The sequence below is a fragment of the Daphnia carinata genome, chromosome 3, assembly GCF_022539665.2.
Source record: "Daphnia carinata strain CSIRO-1 chromosome 3, CSIRO_AGI_Dcar_HiC_V3, whole genome shotgun sequence".
Taxonomy (NCBI): domain Eukaryota; kingdom Metazoa; phylum Arthropoda; class Branchiopoda; order Diplostraca; family Daphniidae; genus Daphnia; species Daphnia carinata.
In genome coordinates, this window is record NC_081333.1 from 2,596,953 (window position 1) to 2,616,421 (window position 19,469).

General features: G+C 43.5%; 3 protein-coding genes across 5 annotated transcripts in view; 2 read left to right on the forward strand and 1 right to left on the reverse strand.

Moving 5' to 3' along the window:
- The window catches only part of LOC130693436 (flotillin-1-like), a 33,730-nt gene that overhangs the window by 11,457 nt on the left and 2,804 nt on the right, over nucleotides 1-19,469 (reverse strand). The window contains exon 12 of one of the 2 annotated variants that reach the window (XM_059494694.1): nucleotides 9,469-9,478. The exons of the other annotated variant lie outside the window; for it this stretch is intronic. The gene's annotated coding sequence lies outside the window, so the exon portion shown is untranslated. Of the gene's footprint in view, nucleotides 1-9,468; nucleotides 9,479-19,469 lie in introns of those variants that run through there. 2 annotated transcript variants of the gene reach the window in all.
- LOC130693415 (transport and Golgi organization protein 1-like) overlaps nucleotides 1-19,469 on the forward strand; it is a 41,380-nt gene that overhangs the window by 10,388 nt on the left and 11,523 nt on the right. The gene's annotated exons all lie outside the window — the stretch shown is intronic.
- Nucleotides 559-19,422, forward strand: LOC130693462 (neurexin-1-like). Of its 2 annotated transcripts, XM_057516618.2 has the most exons (21): nucleotides 559-1,956; nucleotides 6,184-6,319; nucleotides 9,884-10,033; nucleotides 10,146-10,306; nucleotides 10,582-10,608; nucleotides 10,744-10,902; nucleotides 11,509-11,661; nucleotides 12,965-13,072; nucleotides 13,156-13,348; nucleotides 13,424-13,615; nucleotides 14,327-14,470; nucleotides 14,573-14,793; nucleotides 14,854-14,962; nucleotides 15,033-15,656; nucleotides 15,717-15,875; nucleotides 16,032-16,154; nucleotides 16,359-16,537; nucleotides 16,645-16,884; nucleotides 16,955-17,258; nucleotides 17,325-17,828; nucleotides 17,911-19,422. In XM_057516618.2, exons 1-21 carry the CDS (start codon nucleotides 1,306-1,308, stop codon nucleotides 18,303-18,305), a joined length of 4,932 nt encoding a protein of 1,643 aa, XP_057372601.1. In that variant the 5' UTR covers nucleotides 559-1,305; the 3' UTR covers nucleotides 18,306-19,422. The 2 variants fall into 2 exon arrangements, with proteins under 2 accessions (XP_057372601.1, XP_059350661.1); XM_059494678.1 differs by lacking the exon at nucleotides 16,032-16,154 and having other exon boundaries at nucleotides 561-1,956.

Here is a 19,469-nt window from a genome sequence, read left to right on the forward strand (position 1 = left end):
CCTTATTATTTTTATGCATCTCGATAAAATATTCTCAGTCGAGTAGGAAGAGTTTGGTCGGCAACGCCGACGCTCCTGAATTTGCGTAACATTCCTTCTTTTCCGCTCCGCACAGGCGCATTTCGTTTATCTTTTTTTTTTTTTTCTTAGACTATCCCGTTGCCCGGGAAAAGTATTGATCGGGGTGGTCGCTGAAAGTTGCTGCTGCGCGGTAATATTATCGGCTCGTGAGCCTTTCCAACCTCCCCTCTACTACCCCCCCCCCCCCCCCCCCCCCCCCCCAAAACCAACTCCTCCCTGGAGTTTGGCCACGGCTCTGTGCTGGCCAAGCCATGGCGTCCTATAAGACCTGCGTCTCAACTTGCCGGGGCCCCCAACGTAACTAACAAAACGGAGATGAGCAGTTGGGTTGGGTGAGAAAAATAAAAGGGGAGGCGGGGTAAGAAGGCAAAAAAAAAAAAAGGGAAGGTTTCCTATATAGCTCCGTAGAGACGGACTTTCTAACAGAGACGGGGTGTAGTATTGTGTTCTGTCTAGTGTGTCTTTGGTCGTCGAGCGTCAGAGTCGATGCGACTACGACATCATCAAGTCGCAGCCGTTTCTACAGCCCAGTTTTCAATTTTTGTGACACATTTACGTTTGTGTGTAGTGCAGTGTAAGGATGCATTTCTAACAAAAAATAACGTGTCTTACCCTGCTCTACCCAAACGTGTGACGTCGACATTTTGATTATCGACGAGAAAGAAAAAAGCGGACCCTACCCCCAATCGGATTTTGTTCGCCATTTTCCCCCTTTTCTTTTTAAGTCTTTGGTTGTGTGTGTCTGGATTTTGTACGTTGGCCGATCTCCTCCTCCTCGCCACACAAAAGGAGAAATAACATTTTCGTGAGCTGCAGCCGACTTGATAATCACACCATCACGCCGTCCGTGATGGACTTGCCTTGTCGGTCTCGGTCGATCAATCGAAGTGGAACCTAGAGCCGACGCTACCTACCCCCCACTCTCCCGTTCGTTCGTACCATTTCACCTACATTTTCTCGGACTTGGGAGAACAACAGACTTCCCTTCCTTATTATTATTCTACATATAGAGCACAACCCATCTTCTGGCGATTTTTTCAACTTGATTGAACTCGTTTTGTTTGTGTTCCAAGAGAAGGAATCATTTTCTTTTTGTTTCTCTTTTTTGAGTGTCTTTTCATTGCTTTCAAAGCCAAGAAGAGATTTTGTTGCTATTAAAACTGGTCTAGGGGAGTGTTCTTGGAACGGCTCACAGTGTGTGGAATAGTGTGGAACACGGAGACAATGGAGACGGCCAACCGACGGCGTCCGTCGTCGTTGCAATGGTGGCCCGTGTTGATCGCTTCGTTGGCGCTGTTCGGTTGGCCGATCAGCAGTAGTCGGTGGCAAGTGGCCGCATCGTCGCCATTCACGCTGGAAGGATCGCTAAATTCTTACGCCCAACTACGCAAATGGAACGCCGCATTGAACGGCACTCTGCAACTGGAGTTCCGCTCGACGCAGCCTAGCGGCCTGCTCATCTACACAGACGATGGCGGCAAATTCGATTTCTTCGAATTGAAGTTAGTCGAAGGCGCTCTGAGACTGCGCTACAATTTAGGCGCCGGTGCTCAGATTTTGACGGTTGGTCGCAACCTGAGCGACGGACATTGGCATAATGTCACCATTAAACGCAACGGCGAGCAAACGGCGCTCACCGTCGACCACGTGACGGTGACCCGAGCGTCGCGCGGCAAAGAGTTCACCTTCGGCAACCTGGCCACCAATTCGGCCGTCTATTTTGGCGGCTTGCCCGCTTGGTACAGCGCCGAACTGACCCGTCTCGCCCTACCGAGCGTCCTCTTCGAGCCGCGCTACAGAGGCGACCTGCGCAACGTCATCTACTCGGACGCCGTCGGCCAACATCCACGCCAACAGGAAATCCTCGAGTCTCAAGTAAGAGCCCGCACCGTTTCTCTTGATTGTTTATTTATTTTTTTTTTTTTAAGATGGGCCGGGCTGACAGTTCACATCCTCCTATCCCCCCCCCCCCTTCTCGAGAGAGAGAAAACAAAAACTGAGCTCCTTTTCCTTACACTTTGTTTGTCTCGACAACCGCAAGAATTCACGCGCGTTTTATTCCACAACGTTAGGCACGAATGCGGGCAATAGATAGGAAGATTTTCTTTGACGTCCTGTCAACCACGTTGAATTTAAATATGAATCGCGGGTATTGATTTTAATACCCCGCTGAAATCGAAAGACCAACTTCAGAATATAGAGACTCTCTTAACGTTCTTGTTGCCCTCTCCGTACTCATAATTCCCCGGGATCACGATTCATCCGTTTACACACATGAGTTGACCTATATATGTATATATATACTACTCCCCCCCCCAAGTTTGATCTATTCAAAATGTTACGTTCTGCAACGAGGTTCTTTTTAGCCTTCTTGTAGCAGAAACTCACGCACAGTCGTGCATCGTACCCACGTCCCTTTTAATTAATTTTGTTTTTTCTTACCTCTTCGTGTTTATGGTGTCGAATATCGTTTTTAGATATATATATTATTTGATCCATTTTTATCTCTTTTCTCATTGAGTCCAGGCTATAGGACAAAAATTTCCCCGACAAACAATTCGTTGGTCATACATAGCGGGAATTAAATAATGCATATTTCTATTACAAAGTTGCGCATAAACGGACACATCCAAAGGCTTTTAAGTGAAGTTCTGAGCGACAGCGTATAGGACTGCAGATATTCATTGCGTGCACGTTCATTTCCACTTAAATCTTTAAGCTCACTGTTTTCATTTCTCCCTTTTGTGCTCTTTATTTAACTTGACATTTTGCAAGCCCTCCCCCAAAAAAATGTATGCAGAACGATGTGTATAAGTAGACGTACACGACGCCTGCCCGTAATGTGTAAAAGCGCTGCGGCAACGCTCTTTTTTCATTTGGCTTAAGCCAAATCTCTCGCTGGAAAAGATAATGCACTCGGAACATTTTCTGATTTTGTAATTTAGGGGCCATGCTACGAATTTGTTGTGAGCAAGCTGTATACACATTACGCAATCTACTTTCGTCTAACAAGGGAGTTTGCGTGTCGTGCGGACGAGATGCGTAGTCATGCAGAAATCCTGCCGACCATATTCCCCCCCCCCCGCTCACGCTGTTACGCCCTCTATGTACGCACGTGATACCTGACTGGATAAAGTTGAAACTAGACAAAATATAAATTACTGGCGAGAGTGAACGCGGGATGGACGAGCAAAGCAGTGCGACTCGGCAGTGTTTTGAATGAAATTCGGAGTACACACGATCAAAGACCTCGTGAAATCCATCTAATTATCTCTGCCTTTTCTGTTGATTATCATCGCTCTCACTGCCCTGCACCCACCCGTCCGCCAGATGAAAAGCTTTAACGTAGAACTTGAAACCTTACCTTGGACTATACCAGTCTCTTTTTTTATCTACGTCTAAGAAGAAGAAGAAGAAAACTATACGATTGTTCAAGAAGAAATGAAACCAAACAAAAAGAAATGCCGAAACAAAGAAATTCTCTGTCGGTCGTGCACTCTATTCTTTCCCTGATACAGACGTCTGTGCTGCATCCGGTGCCGATTCCGGCCCAGGGCACACTTCCTGTCTAGTCTGCAACACTATAAGAAAATATGGAATGCATTGATGGCAGTTGTGTTATAGTCAGATCAAGCGAATAGTCATCGTTCGATTGTCCTTTGTTCAACCTCGAATCATTTTTATTATCGAGAAACTTTCACAGATTGAAGCTCACTGTCCTCTGCCCCAATAAAAAGAAATATGGAATAATGACACGTGGCAATAGTTCCCAGCAGAGGGGGATCACGATTGTCATTAACCGTGAAGGAAACCAAAACCAATCAAATGAGATTATCTGCAATTGTGTGAAAACCTGAGGATATATCTCGAGATCTTGCCATTTTGACATGTAATTTGAATCAGGGCTAATCGTTAATTACTCGGCTGCTATTCTAACTGTTGTTTGTAAATATTGCGAAAATGAAAAACGCTTTAAATGTCACGAGACTCGTAAGAACCTTTCGTTTACACTGTACACAACTTGATCCCTCAAAGTAGAGCAATGCATAAATCATTTGTCGCCCCCACGTAGACTCTGAATTCTTAGAAATGCAAAAAAACAAAAACATGAGGGTAATATTGGCGCTAGATGGAATATGTAGCCTCACTTGCGACGTGACTCTACGTGAATAGAATAACGATATCACATCGAAACCTTTGGTGTTTCAACATGTTCCATTTTGCAAGGCCGATATACGAAAGAAGAAATTACAGCCTCGTCTTTATCTACTCCTCATTCTTCTAGTGGAACAGCTGGGCGCTGTCCGTTAGCTGAAGATTGACATCTCACCGTGTAAACGTAATTTGTCATACTCATTGTTTTTTTAAAACGTGGAATTAGAACACTATGACGGCTTAAACAAGCTCACGTATCCACTTTGTGTTTATTATTAAAACGTCCAAGGATGCATATGGCAATCAATTTTTACAATGAGGTCAGGGTGGCACATGAATTGTCAATTACATTTCGGCACGCTACTTGCACGAGATTCCCCATTGGAGAAAGGGACCCTGGTTCACCGCTACCGTTCTCGACGTACTTTCTTTGCCTGTCACCGCAGCAATCATTTTTCGATTACCGCGAAAATGTGGGCAGATGGCACTCTGCAGCGTGGGTGTTTTCTTTTTGTTTAGTTAGAATACATATCCCCAATGAATAGTTTTTTTTTTATCTAGATCGTGGACAACTATTAACGATCAACAAAACGTCTTCGCAGAGTTAACTTCGGTGAATTTTAGCAATGACGTCAAACGTGCCAGATGGCGTGCTGTTACTGGAGAAGCATCAACTGATACTTGGGTCTTTTTAGAAGTACATGGATTGACCGTAAAAGACCCTCTGTAGGTACTTGCATCGAAGAGATCGAATTATTGGGTCACCGCCATTTCCCGCGTGCCCCAATCTAATATAGCGTGACCCTGTTAGAAGTTGGATGCAATACTCGTGTTTGTTTCACGTTCTTCCTTTCTTACGTTGGGACTCCAGTTGCGTAGGCGGCAGGGCGTAGGTGGGGTATTTAAAAAAATACAAATGGTGGATCTATTCTGATGTATTGACTCGGATGTTTGATAGACGAGACTCGAGAGGCATCGTGAAACGACCCTGCGGGGAAATGCAAAGCACCGTTGGCTTTCTGTTTTTATCATTTTTGCAAAAAAAGAAGAAGATGAAAAGACAAAAGACGTTAGAAAATATGAGGCACCCACTAGAAGATTGCGAGGACAAATAGATTTTGTCGTTTGAAATACAATGCCATATCGTGTTATCTCCTTTGCCCGTCCATCGGCTTTATGGTCTTGTATGATGACGAAAGACACACGCGTACCATCAAGCGAGCAGCGAAATAGACGAGTCGAGTGTCTATTAAATAGTAAAAGTGTTGGAACATTTGAACTTTTTCTTTCTGAGAACAGTCTGTGATATTTGCTTTTTGTGGTGCAGTTGTTGAGTTTTATTGAACTGTTTGTTTGTCACACTCTGTCTGATCTCATTCTCTGTTGACAACAAACATTTGGACTTTTTAGTGCAAACTTCCAGTTCATTTGGATTTACATATCGTGTTGCGATCAACATTATACCCGTGTCACTTGTGTAATCCAGCACAATCGACGAGCAAACATCGATCACAGTGTCACTCTTTTCGACTTATATACTTCATTGATCTTTTCGTTTTTCCCTCTGCTCAATGACAGATGCAATAGATTCGCAGAATCCACGTCGCCTTTTTTTTTTTGCTTCTGCGAAAAGAAGGAAATGATTCTGTTATTTCCCAACTGGTACATAATTCCGTTTAGAAAACAATAGTCAGTGAGACTGTGTGATTCGCACACGAGATTCTAACTCCTTTAAGAGCTGATTACATTCTTCGATGTACATCAGTGTCGTAAAGAGAATCAGTGACACTCAATGGAATCAACGAATCAAGTGAACCAAACACATTGATGTGGATTCCGTGCGTGCTGAACGCGTGACACATGAGCAATTCCGGAATGCTTTCCATGTGCTGCCTTCTATTGTTTCTTTTAGTCTCATCCCCCTTTCTTGTTTTTCTGTTGTCTTAGGGAGTACGAGTCAGCCAGTTCGACATGTGCGTTCAACACGATCCTTGCCAGCACGGAGGTATTTGCATCAACACGGACACGGGCCCCGTTTGCGAATGCAGGAATCTCGATTATGACGGACCGTTTTGTGAGAAAGGTAAGGGCGAAATAATCGATAAAATTCAATAATGTTAGAGAATATTGGATAACATGTTGCCGCCATTAGCCATTGGCCATTAGCAAAACAATATGGGATACAGTGCTACCTTGATTTATGAGTGCCACCACGTTACGCAGATGTTGTTGCCAAGGTGTAGTGAACTTCTAAAGTCTTTCTTGGGCTTAACTGCTAACTTTTTAAGCACTTTTATGGAAGCTTTGGACATTTCAAAGGTGAGAAAATTCAATATCGAATAACGGCCGTCACGGCCGGCCTAAGTATCCATAACGGGTGGAGAAAGAACGTTTGCTTTTGTAAGCAAATTAAGATGTGTAGAGTTTCAACTTCGTTGCTGGACATTTACACCTGGTTTCATGTGTTTACATATCGTGTTATGCATCCACTGGACGCTCGAGGTGTCCCATGCCGCCATTTGCATTGATTTTTAAATGAATCTATCAACATGCATTTGATTACGATCAACTTCAAATGCTTGTACGGCATAAATTCTTAGAAATTATTTGATTTATCAAAAGTAAAGATAGGATGAGCAGATTTTTTTACGATGTTGGAAAGTTAAAGATCGATAATTAATGTCCCGTCATAAAACAAATAGATTTTATTTTTGTTTCTTTATTTTAAAGGGTCTATTGCTGCGTCTCTCTCCTTGTTATACTGCTGTTATTTTATCGTGTCATTGTATCGTGTTATTTATAAAGTAATGGGGGGGAGGGGAGGAACATTGGTATACAAGAAACAAGTGCCAGTGATAGAGTATGGTGTAAAGCGCGCTGTATAAGTGACTCGTTATTCTCGACTGTTGTTTATACGACGACGGTAAATTGTCTTCAGTTAACGATGCCATTACGATTTATTTATTAAATCGTTAAAAGGCCGATACATCCAACAGCAATTGACGAGCTTTCGAGTGGACATTTGTCTTTATTTTCGAAATCAATAGATCTCTTTCTAGTCAACTTAAGACGCCATTATGGTAGTAGACGCTTGCTCTCGTTACAATGTCCGACTCGTTGGTTCCGTAAAGCTGGGCCAGCTCTTTTCTTCGCCGTCCATTGTCCGTTTCCATAAGACTCGCGCCCTTTATTATTTATTGTTATTTTTATTTGCCCTTTTCTTTTTTTTGGCGCTATTGTTAGTCGGAGAGCAGTCTTTAGATGTAAACTACCCGAAATTGCTTCAAAAGTTTAAACTCAGACAAAACGCGAGTTGCAAGAAGTTGGGTGCGGATTGCTTTCAAAACGGGACAAACTAACCAAGCGGGAAATTCAACCAAACAGCTAGATAATAATGTAAGAAAATCAGACAGACAAATGATAAAGAGATGGATCGAGTTATTGATTCAAGAGGGGTATACAGTAAATCCACCATGGCCGGGACCATCAAGATATGACTGTCTGCAAAGTAAACAAGAAAAGAGCGCAATGGCCAACAGCTTGTCAACTGATGATCGTGAATGAACGGTCTGGTGCCTTGTCCTATGTCTGTCCTTTCAATAGAGAAGATCCCCGTTTTGTTGCGCTGACAGATCAAAAGGGCAAAGCAGTTTGCACCAAGTGTGTGTACATATACAAGGCTTTAAAAGACGTTCAATTCAAGCAGTCCCTTTTTGTGTATGAGGCTTCCTGAGTGAAGGTGAAGAGGGACTGAAATAGAAAGCAATTTCGTACGAGTATTATTTTTTTTTTTTTTTTAAGCCTATGCTCAAATGTTCCAAGACTTATTTATAGCGAGGCATTAGCAAACAAAACCCAATTTTTTTTTTGCGTAGTCGGGGTAAGTGTTTTGTTTCAACATGGGTCGATCTACTGTTGGTGGCTGCGTTGGGTTTCTTGATGTGCATGGATCGATTCATTCGCCATGGTGATGCGAAGTAAACAAAAGTGCCGTGTTGGCATGCTGTTGGGAGTTTGCAAAGGACGTCCGACCCTAGGCGTGGTTCTCTCTGATCCATCCCCGTTCCATCAAAAAAATAGTTTTGGGATTCAGAGAAACGTCAGTTGGACATAGTACTGTTTTTCGCTTGCATAATGAGAGTTTGCAAGCCCTGTAGGGACTTTGCTGAAAACAAGTGGAGGGCTATTAACTTTGCGGTTGAAAAACGGGAGGCGTTTGCTGGAGCTTTAACATAAGCAAGTTGAATCGCCATTGCAAATAATGACCATGCAGCATAATCTATATAATTACAAGAATATCACCGTCGAGTAGATCGGATTGATACATATGGATTCGCAATATCCTTAGCGTATCTATTGGCTTCAACATCGAGATCGTTCGTTTAGCATAATTCTCCTTGGCACTTTCGGTAGACCGAAGTTTTTTCAAAACTTAAAGATCAACTGAAACCAATCCTCCCTTTAGCCACACAGTCGATAGCTCACTGTCTTGCAGTATATGTATGTACAACAGTGAAGGGTTGGAAGGTGGCAGTTTATTATGTTGCCGGTAATGACGTCGTTGATCTCAGCTCCCATAACGACGCACACGGTTGAGGGGGCGAAGGTTTGTGGAGTAGTGGGAGGGTATGGCCATACGTCTAGTCCGACTGAACAGCATGGAACATCCCCAGCTCGTACTGTTTTTATCTGGCATCTTCCGTAAAGAGAAAGAGCCCGTAGCGTGTCTATATCATGACGACGCCATCATTTTTGTTTCCTATGGAAAATGACGTTGGTCATAAACTTAAGGGTCGGGTAGTTTTGGCCGTAGGGTGGAGGGAGGCAGAGCCGTTTACGAGTAACAGTGGAGGAAAGAATACTACTATAATTTACTACGACTTCACATTCGTCGTAGTTTTCTTTCCCAATAGGATAAGGAGCGTAGGAAAAATATTCGATATAATGTTGACACTATAACGAACAGCTGATGCCCTTTTATGTGGCGCTAGCTCTACTTTATTGACGTTGTCTAATGCGAATGACTGTTAACCTAAATAGAACTTTTGACAACCGCCAGTTTGTCTAAAAAAAAAAAGGAGAAAAAACAAAATTCCCCTAATTGAATACCAGGAAAAGGGTTCTATCGTTTGGTTTGTAGAATGATGTCCTACCTCTGCAATTTATGCCGTTTTTCTTTTGATAACCCCAGGTGATATTTGATTTGAAAGGTCTCCCTACCCCCCCATTTTGGGCGGTTTCATGTCGTTGCAATGCTAGCAGCAAATAGTGAACGGAACAAAAAATTCTTAGAAAAACATGAATTTTCTTACCATACCTCTAACCTTTTCTTTACGTAGCGTTTGTGTATACGAGAGAACTCATCAGTCTGTAGTTCAAGCTGTCTACGTCAAGTCGTTCTTTCTTGCCTTCATAAAAAGAAAACGATGTGAAAAGTGATGACGAGAGACTGGTACAACATCGCCCCGTTTTTATTTCTATGGAACAATTCCAGTACAAGTCACACAAAAAAAAATGTCATCGTACATGTTTTTTTGTTTGTTTTTTTTGCCTTGGAGACTAAATTCCATGTATTCAATATTGTTTTCTTTGTTGATTTTTTCGTTGTGTGTATGTGATCAACACAATAACGGGCCGTCAACAACAGCCAAACAGCCACCGGAAGCGACGCTAAGGGGACACGAATACTTCTTTTACGACATGGCGCAGAGCGGAGGCGAACCGATCGTCAGTAGCAGCGACGAGGTCTCTCTCTACTTCAAAACACGCCAGGCCACCGGCATGCTCTTCTACACGGGTACGTGCACATACCATGTTCGTATACGTTTGACAAGATCGATATACACTATTTTCAACTCACGATTTCAACCATTTCAACGTCCACTATTTCTTATTTTCATTTCTTCAAGGTGACGGCGAGGATTACCTCGCTTTGACTCTGCGTGACGGCGCCGTGACTCTCAACATCAACCTGGGTAGCGGCAAACTAGACGTGCAGATTCGTCCGCCCAGGGTCCGCTTCGACGACAACCAATGGCACCGAGTCAACATCCACCGCAAAGCGCAGGAGGTAACTGTAGTTTAGTTTCCTTGTTCTTTTTGCAAGACAAATACATAGGTCTAATACCGTCTCTTAAGACTGTACAAAGACGTTTGTAATCCTCTTTCTTTGAATCCCTTTGCGACGTGCAAACGATTAGAACATGTGTTTCCCAATCTTTTCGCCCTTGTGTTTTTTTCAGTTTCTTTTTATTTGGTTCATTGTTTATATCCGTTTGATCCAAGCTATTTTTTTTCCTTTTCCTGTTAATCCTGACTTTCTTCTTTCTCTTTTCATGTCGGCAGATCTCGGGACCGGAAAGCCTGTGTCACGTAAGCCTCGGCTCTTGTTGCTTTTCTTTTTGCTCGTCGGTTGAGCCTTGGAGAGGAAATGAACTTCTTTGATTTACAGAAGCTGATTAACTTTTTATTATTATATTTTTATGATCTATCTTTACTCTACTTTAGTTGGTTATGACGGTTGATGGTATCCATTCCGAGCGCTGGACAACGGCTGGCACATTTTCGATGCTATCTTCTAGTCGCCTGTTTGTAGGCGGTGCCGATCCGGCCAGTTCTTTGCCCGGTCTGCGAACGCGAAACGACTTTATCGGATGTCTGCGGAAGGTAAGTTAAATTGGAGTGCATGTTTCGCTTTTTCCCTGTTTTTCATTGAACGAAACAGCGTTTAGGGAAAGCTTTTCAATCATATTCGCGTCCATTAACTTAACTAGATCCAATTTAATTCGGCTGTATATTTGTTACGAAACATATTTTCTGTTTAGCTTATGTCTTTGTCAGGTGCAATGGCGTGGCCATGGTTATGCAATAGATCACAATAGGATTACATTGTCGAATGGATATCGGTACGAAGGGTACTGTATAAAAATGTACCTGCATTCGAACGTGAATAATGGTCTTGAATGTTGGCTTCGATGATCCTGTTAACGGTTGGATTTCTTTAACTCAACTGAATCGTGACGATGCCTTACAATATTTGACTGCCTGAAAATTATTACTCTTCCCTCCACGTTTTTTTTTCTTCTACTTCCTGCATTCTCACGATCAAATCCTTTTAGAGGAAACAAAAAACCGACTTAACAGACCGTAGCTTTACTCGCTTTGAAATGTAAATCGGCTTTAACGTTTTGCAAGCGATTGCATTTGTTGTTGTGCTATGATTGTCTCATTTCCGCCCATTTCATGTTAACGATTTTGCCTGATCTGCATCAGGTTGAATTCACTGCTGATTCTTTGCGGTTGGACATTTTGGAACTTGCGCGTACAGGCAACAAGTTGTTGTCCGTGGCCGGCAGACCAGATTGGATGTGCCAAGCTGTCGAAGTTGCAGACCCCATTACTTTCACGACGCCTGACACGGTCCTGGTGAGTGCCCTGAACTCTTCCTTTTTGATCAGTGGATGTATTTGGTTCTCATTTATACCACCCACGCTTGTTCTAAACTCTTGTAGATGACCACTTTTGGAAAGTAATTGACGTGGAAACGTATCCGAGGAACACAAGGACCGGTGAACGACAAAGTAAATGTTCGTTCGCCATTTCCTGTGATCTAGTTAACCTGCGTGGGTTGTTAACTAGAACACTCGTTCACGGAAAATTCTATTAACGCGGCTGATTGATATTTCTGACCATCGACTAGAAACTCTAAATTAGCGAAAAATTCAAGTCTGACATAGTTTACTATTTTATAATTGTCCAAATCGAATGGGTTGCTGCTCGCGAGCGTGCATCAAATCGATTTATTCGCTAACATTGTCCGTTGCAGGAACAAGTCAATGAATCAATTGGATATTTACTAACTTAGTCACGTTACAGTCAATATCACAACCTTTTGCCAACAAATAGACGGATAACGTCATAAGCCTTAGTCACACACACACGCAAGCGTTGCGACTGTATATTTAATATCTATGGCGTCAGACGCTGCCGCCTACACATTTATTTACACATGCAGGAGCTTGCGGCTGGCAAGTCATCTCGTATATATAATGTACATAATAAAGGGCCTAAAAGACGAGAACTTTGCTGCGCTAGCGGACATCTTTCTTCGTTTGTCCACCCATAGACGTCAGAATTGTTAGTCCTTCCTGCCCGTTCTTCATCTTTTGACATGTTATTCACATTAATGTGTTGCAGGATTGCGTTACTATCTGACGCCCATTTTAGCGATGTTTCTTATCGCTGATGTAGAATAATTAGTTTTAGATTGCACGCGCCTTAAAAATTGAAACAAAAATGTGTATTTTCATGCAGATGTCCTTGTTTATTCTAAGGCTGTGGGAGGCAAAGCGTCGACGTGGGAGTTTTGTATTGGCACAGGGAACGGATCATATTATCACAGTTAATAGGGACTTAGGGCAGGAGCTGAGTTCTCATTGTTATTCTATTCTTGACGCAACACTGTCAAGATGCGGTTATTTTTTAGCGGATTTATGGGGATTTCGTTTCGCTTTTTACAAGAGTCTTCTGCATCATTTTGAGCAGAAACTGGACGTTAATAACAAATCAACCTACGCCTTTTTAGATTGATCCCATTTGTCTTTTAAGGCTTCGTTTATTCATTCGCTCTTTTGACATTTTCCTCTTACCATATGCATCACTGTTTTCAACAAGGTCTTTTTTTTTTTTTAAACACCATTTTATGTCATCACATTAAATAACGTTGCAGATGCTACCCTCCTGGGAAGCCTTGAACACGGGATCCATGTCATTCAAGATCAGGACCAATGAACCCAATGGGCTATTGCTGTACAACAACGGAGCTCCGCACGCACAGGTTTGTCCTTTTCTTTTGTTATACCCCAGGTGGATCCATCACATCAAGAAAATCGTGTGTTTCTTTTGGCCTATTTCCAATAGGGCGATTACTTTGCTGTCGAGCTGGTCAACGGTCACGTCTACCTCCACCTCGACTTGGGATCGGGTAGCGTCAAGGTGAAAGCCACATCGAGGCGCATCGACGACGGCACTTGGCACGAGATCACCATCTCACGGAACGGCAAAAGCGGACGAGCGACGGTCGACGGGGCCAGCACCGATTTCGTCACGCCAGGTTTGATTTTATTTCTCAATTATTCGAATTGGTTTTTAATTGAAACAAAACAAAAAAATTCTGATGTTGTTTTAGGCGATTCGTATCAACTCGAATTGGAGGGTTCGCTGATGGTAGGTGGTATCGGCATGGTGGTTGACAATGCAGCAATACCATCGGCATTGTGGTCGGCTACCCTTCGTCACGGCTACGTTGGCTGCATGCGGGATCTCGTCATTAACGGCAACGCTGTCGATTTAGCCGCGTTCGCCCGACAACAAGATTCCGGTGATTCAACCTTGATTGCCTTGTTCTTCCGCCCTATTTTTTTCTTCCATCGCGTAGCTATGCAAATCCATAGGAAATCGATGCCCTTGAGCAACCAAACGAGTGACAGCGTTAAATATCCATTTATCCCTAAACGCATGGAATTTGTGAAGATCAAACGACTTGGAAGAACGACGTTTCGCTATTGTGGACGAAAAATCACGATGAAATATGAGAACGTGGCTTCTCGAGAAAGAGCATCATTAAAAAAAAAAAAAAGAAAAGAAAAGAAAGAATCCAGCAGCTAAATATCAACTAGACTTGAAGGGTCGAATAGCGTGATTTTCTTTTTTCCTGCCTAAAGCTCAATTAGTGAATGTTTTGTTCAATTTTTTTTTCTTTGTCGGGAGTCAGACGCGTGCCGAATCGATCCGAGTCTCGCCCTGCCTCGGATTGGTAATCGAGAAGGCACCCTTGTTAGTTTCAGATTCCCTTCATGATTGATACGACACGACAACGCTGTCGTATTAATGGCCAAGCGATGAATCTTCTTGTTTTTCACTCGATCGATAAGCTCGGCCACGTAGTAGGTGGCGAAAGTAAGCCAGTGGGGGGGGGGGGGGGAGAAAACAAAAGAAAGCTAGAGAGGAAAAGAGTGTAAATGATATAGACGGCCTAGAATTTATAAAAGAAAATAATACAAGTTTGTTTTTTCTATTTGCATTATTTCAGGAGCCATCCGGCCGGCTTGCCACGTCCTGCCGCCGCAGTGCGAATCGCAACCTTGCATGAACGGCGGAACATGCACCGAAGGCTGGAATCGATTCCTGTGCGACTGTTCGTCGACGAGCTTCAACGGGCCGACCTGCGGCAAAGGTGAGGGCAAACTAATAAGTCTGCAATTTATTTACCTTCATACCGTGTTTGCATAATAACTCGGAGATTATGTGAATGAAACAATTGTGAATGATCGTGCAGACGCGGCCACTTTGAGCTTCGACGGCAACCAGCACTTCCGCGTCGCTTTCGACTCTCCGTCGCGGACCGAGGCGGAAGATTGGAGGCTGCGATTCCGCACACCCAGACCTTCCGGCCTCCTCTTGACCACCATCGGCGATAGCCAATCACACGGTCGGGTGGAACTCGATCTAGAAGGTGGCCGACTCCGATTCACTCAGTTCGCCATCGATCGACCCAAGGTAACATGTTTAAAAAAGCCAAACAATCAGCTTTCTAATTTGAGTCTTATTACCTGGTAGACCTGGTTCATTGGGCAAGGACTTAACGATAATCAATGGCATCAAGTGAGTATTTCACGACGTGGAGGATCCATTCGATTGACCATCGACGATGAACCTCCTGTCCAAGGTATGTAATGATATTATTAAGCAAAAATGTACATCAAACTGATAATAATTTGTTGATACGCTTATCTCAGGTGAATTAACTGGAAGACAAGCTACGCTGGAAACTCGGGCTTTATTGGTTGGTAGCAATCTGAAACGCGAAGACGTTGGCAGTGCATCCACGACGTCTCTGATAGCATCGAGCGGTCAACCGAATTTCGTTGGACAAATTCAGCAATTGTATTTCAACGGTGTTTATCTGATCGATATGGCCCGCTCGGGTCAGTTGACGTCGGCCAACGTCACGGCCAAGTTCGGGACTCGCGAACAGAGCATCCACCATCCTGTCAACTTCAAATCGAAGCACACTTATGTCGGACTGCCGCAGTTGAAAGCCTACTCGTCGACCAACATCTACTTCCAGTTCAAGACGCTCGAGCCCAAAGGGGTCATCTTGTACAACGCCGGAAAGGGCCAGGACTTTATTGGCATCGAATTGGTTAACGGCCATATTCACTACGCCGTTAACCTCGGCGATGGTCCCATCCGAATCCGGGACAATTTGCGCAACAGCCTGAATGATAATCGTTGGCATTCGGTGACTATCGGAAGACCAGGCCCTCGTCAACATACTCTCATGGTCGATGACTCTATTTCTACGGTTATTAGTCAGGGACATAATGAGAATTTGGATCTCAATGGCATTCTTTACCTTGGTACGTACAAACAGAAACACGGTTAGCATCATTTTTTAAATTCTGTTCTTCGTTTAACAGGTGGCGTACGTAAAGATATGTACAACTTCTTGCCGCGGCAGATGCAATCCCGTCATGGATTCGAAGGTTGTTTGGCTAGTTTGGATCTCAATGGCGAATCACCCGACACTACGTTGGACGCTCTCGTACCCAGTCCGTTGGTTGTGCCCGGCTGCGAAGGTGAAGTTTCCAATACTGTTTTTGCATAGCTAGTCTCAAAGGATTGCTTTTTTGTTATAAGTACGTATCATTTGCGTACCAAAGAAGTTCATTTAAAATGTAAAGTCCCCGTGTAAGAATAGAGAGAAAGAGCCTGTCCCTACAGTCAATTACTAGGTCGTGAAGAACAGCGATGCAGTCCAAATAGCTGTGCCAACCGGGGCGTTTGTGTCCAGCAGTGGAACACTTTCGTGTGTTACTGCCAATTAACTTCGTACAGCGGTCCGACCTGCTCCGACGGTATTTCATTTCGCACAGCATTGGATTTTCGTTTCTCAAGAGAAGCCTTCCACTACCGGTGTCTCCCTACACTCTTCTTTAGTCATGTAGCTTTTCATTTGGTGGCGGTCATTATTCATGAGAACTGGGCTTCCTCTTTTCTTATTCGATTTGGACCGTCGCACGAATAGCAAAATTGGTAATTCTGTTTCTCGTCACGAACAGACTCTGTGGCATTTGAATTCGGGCCTAAACATGGCGTACTAATCTACAACTTCCCGGAAGATCGTCGGCCGGATTCCAAGAGCGACATTTTGGCGTTTGGCTTCATTACCGTCCAGGAAAATGCCCAGCTGATTCGTATCACTAGTGCCTCATCGAACGATTTCTTGGAACTTACACTGGTACAAAATGGTTCCCTTCGTCCTGTCCAATCGCCGATTGAACGCGACCCTCTTTTTTGAGTTGAATGTTATTATTCATGTTGGATGTGTTTTGAATATTTTTTTAGGTTGATGGACATTTGTATTCATCGTACAATGTCGGCACAGATGATCACAGTTTAGGCGAGGTGGCTGTTAAAGTGAACGATGGAGAACATCACGTTGTACGGCTGACACGTTCCAGCGCCAATGCAACTCTTCAGGTCGACGATTACAACGTCCAGACTAAAAACCCTGGAGGTCGACAACGATTCATCTTTAATAGCCAATCCCAGATACACGTCGGCGGAAGCTGGAACGAAGTTAAGGTACGTGTCTTCGTGAAAAACGTTTTATTTTGCATTCATTTCATTTTCTTTTCAAACACTTCATTGGTAGTCGAAAGTGGATCGTCCGTTTGTGGGCATTATTGCCGGACTTGTTTTCAACGGCATCCGTGTTCTGGATTTAGCGGCTGAACGTGATCCCAGGATACAAATCCGAGGCGACATTGAATTACTCACATCAATTCCAGCCGACTATCGCCAACGTTTCAAAGACAACAACCAATCGATGCAAAGGGCACCCGAATCCGCTTATCCAAACGTCGTGGATGACTTGGTATTTTCCGGTGCTGGGTCCGGTTGTATATCCAGCACTGTTGATGATGAATGCATCCCATCTTACAACACAGGCAGGGGAGGTGAGAATCTAATCAACAGAAAAATATCTTTCAATATTCATTTTCAAACGATTTTTTTTTCCTTAGATGATTTGATTACGCCAGTCTTCAGCCGACCTACACGCCCCCCCAAGCCAAAGCCAACGATCGTTGTGGCAGTTGATCGACCCTGTGATGACGAAGACAATTGTTACGAAGGCTCCGGTTCCGATCCTTTGGTAACAGACGAACCCGTTCATCAATTGGAAAATGAAATTTCGACTGAATCGACGTCAACGACGACGTTATCGACGATCGTCTGGCAGACAGACAGACCGAGCTCGTCGACGACTGTAATGAGTTCGAACCCTGCGACAACAATAACAGTCAATACGACTCCGTCTTGGGTGGTAACTACAAGACCGACGATGAGGACAACATCGACGACAACGACGAGTCGCTATCCAGCAAAGATGTATCCAACTCCAGCGTATCCTGCGTTTCCTTCGCCGGCGACTCCTCGCAACCGAGTGCGCACGACGATCGACAACTTCGATCTCATTTGGCAGAAAGCCAACAGAGAAGAAATGGAGAAGAAACGCGATCTCGACGGTATTACTTGCGTGCAATTGATGACAATCGTCGGAGATCCTCATCGTTTTGTTGTTGTCCCATTTTCATTTATTTACGTTAGAAAAAAGCAAGCGGATACGAGATCGGATCAGTTCGGAAACGGCCGAGAACACGGCGCTGATTATCGGCATCGTAGCCGGCGCTTTGATTGCCGTCATCCTCGTCGTTTTGCTCGTCTTGAAATTAAAGAACCGCGGCAACACCGCATACAAGATCGATGAGCGCAAAAACTTTAGCAAAACGCCGAGTCACAGCAATTCAAATGCCGCTCTACTTAACACGGGCGCCGCAGGAGCTGGAGGTGTTCACGGTGGTGGGCTAGCCACCGGTACTGGCATGGCTGGAGGACAGATGAAGGTCGGTTCTTTAAATCTTAATCCGGCCCTGGTGAACTTGGAGAAGAAATCACCACCATCCAAAAAATGTGGCAAAGATATCAAAGAGTGGTACGTCTAGGAAGATGAATCATTTTTCTAATCGATCAACTACTTTTTTGATACTTAATGAAAGGGAAGGGTTTTAAGAGTCGAGACAAGAGTCGTGTAAAGGCCTGTATAAACGGATGAGCGTGTGTGACGTGTTTTGATTTGGATATCATTTGACATGTCCCGCTGTGCGCGGACGTGAGTCATGGTCGTCGGCCGTTGACGTGAATTTTTCCGCGCGATCGTTTATCATAAGAAATTGAAAAACTATTTTCTTTTTTTTATGCTGATAAACTCGTGTGCTTCAGTTTGAATTCCAATCCTCTGGCCACCGAACTGTTTCATGTCTGCGCTGTTTTGCCCTCTCCTAATCCATCCTTAATTGATCAGTTTGATAGGATTTTACCTTCCCTTTTCTTTTATTCCGGGACTGAATATTCCCCCGATCGGTTGGTAGGACGCGTGAAAACTACGAACATCCCTTAATTGGTTAAACAAAAAATAGCGTTGGTGCGAAAGTGTATGTATGGCTATATTTAAGAAAAATTATGTTTCTATTTGTATAATAGGCAAAACAGAAAAACAAAAACAGATGCATTGCGTGCAATAATGTGCGGTAGCCCAGTAACAGTTTGGGCTAAAAAGAAATGCTTTTAACCAAATGATGAAGTGCATTCGTAATACTGTTAAATTCTATTTGGATCCTTGCGCGTTTCATTATTTTTTCGTTTTTGTCAAAGACGCTGCCCTCCGACGAACTGGCTTTGAGAACTTAGAATGCACAGTTCTAAAGACGATGGCCTCACCTATAAACTAATCTTTTTTCTCTCTTCTCTGCCCCTCGATTTCGGTGTGATATAAACAAATTTGCGAAGGTTAATGCTGTAACTGTCCCATGTATTTTTAATCAGCCGATTGCCGTTCGTGTATCGTTAATCAATCGTCAATTGAATCATTACTTTTTTCATATTGTAATGAAAGTAATCGCCTACCTTTTTTCGGTTAACTATTTCGTTTTCCTCATCTGTTTTGTGTTGTTGTTATTTAACTAAGCTATGACCCAAACCATCTTAATACTCATGATTTCAAGAATTCCTGTTCTGTATCCATTCGTCATTCCATTCGTTATATACACTTCTTCAACGTAATTACTGTCCGATAGTGTCTAAGTTAGAAGAACTGTCAACCATATGTC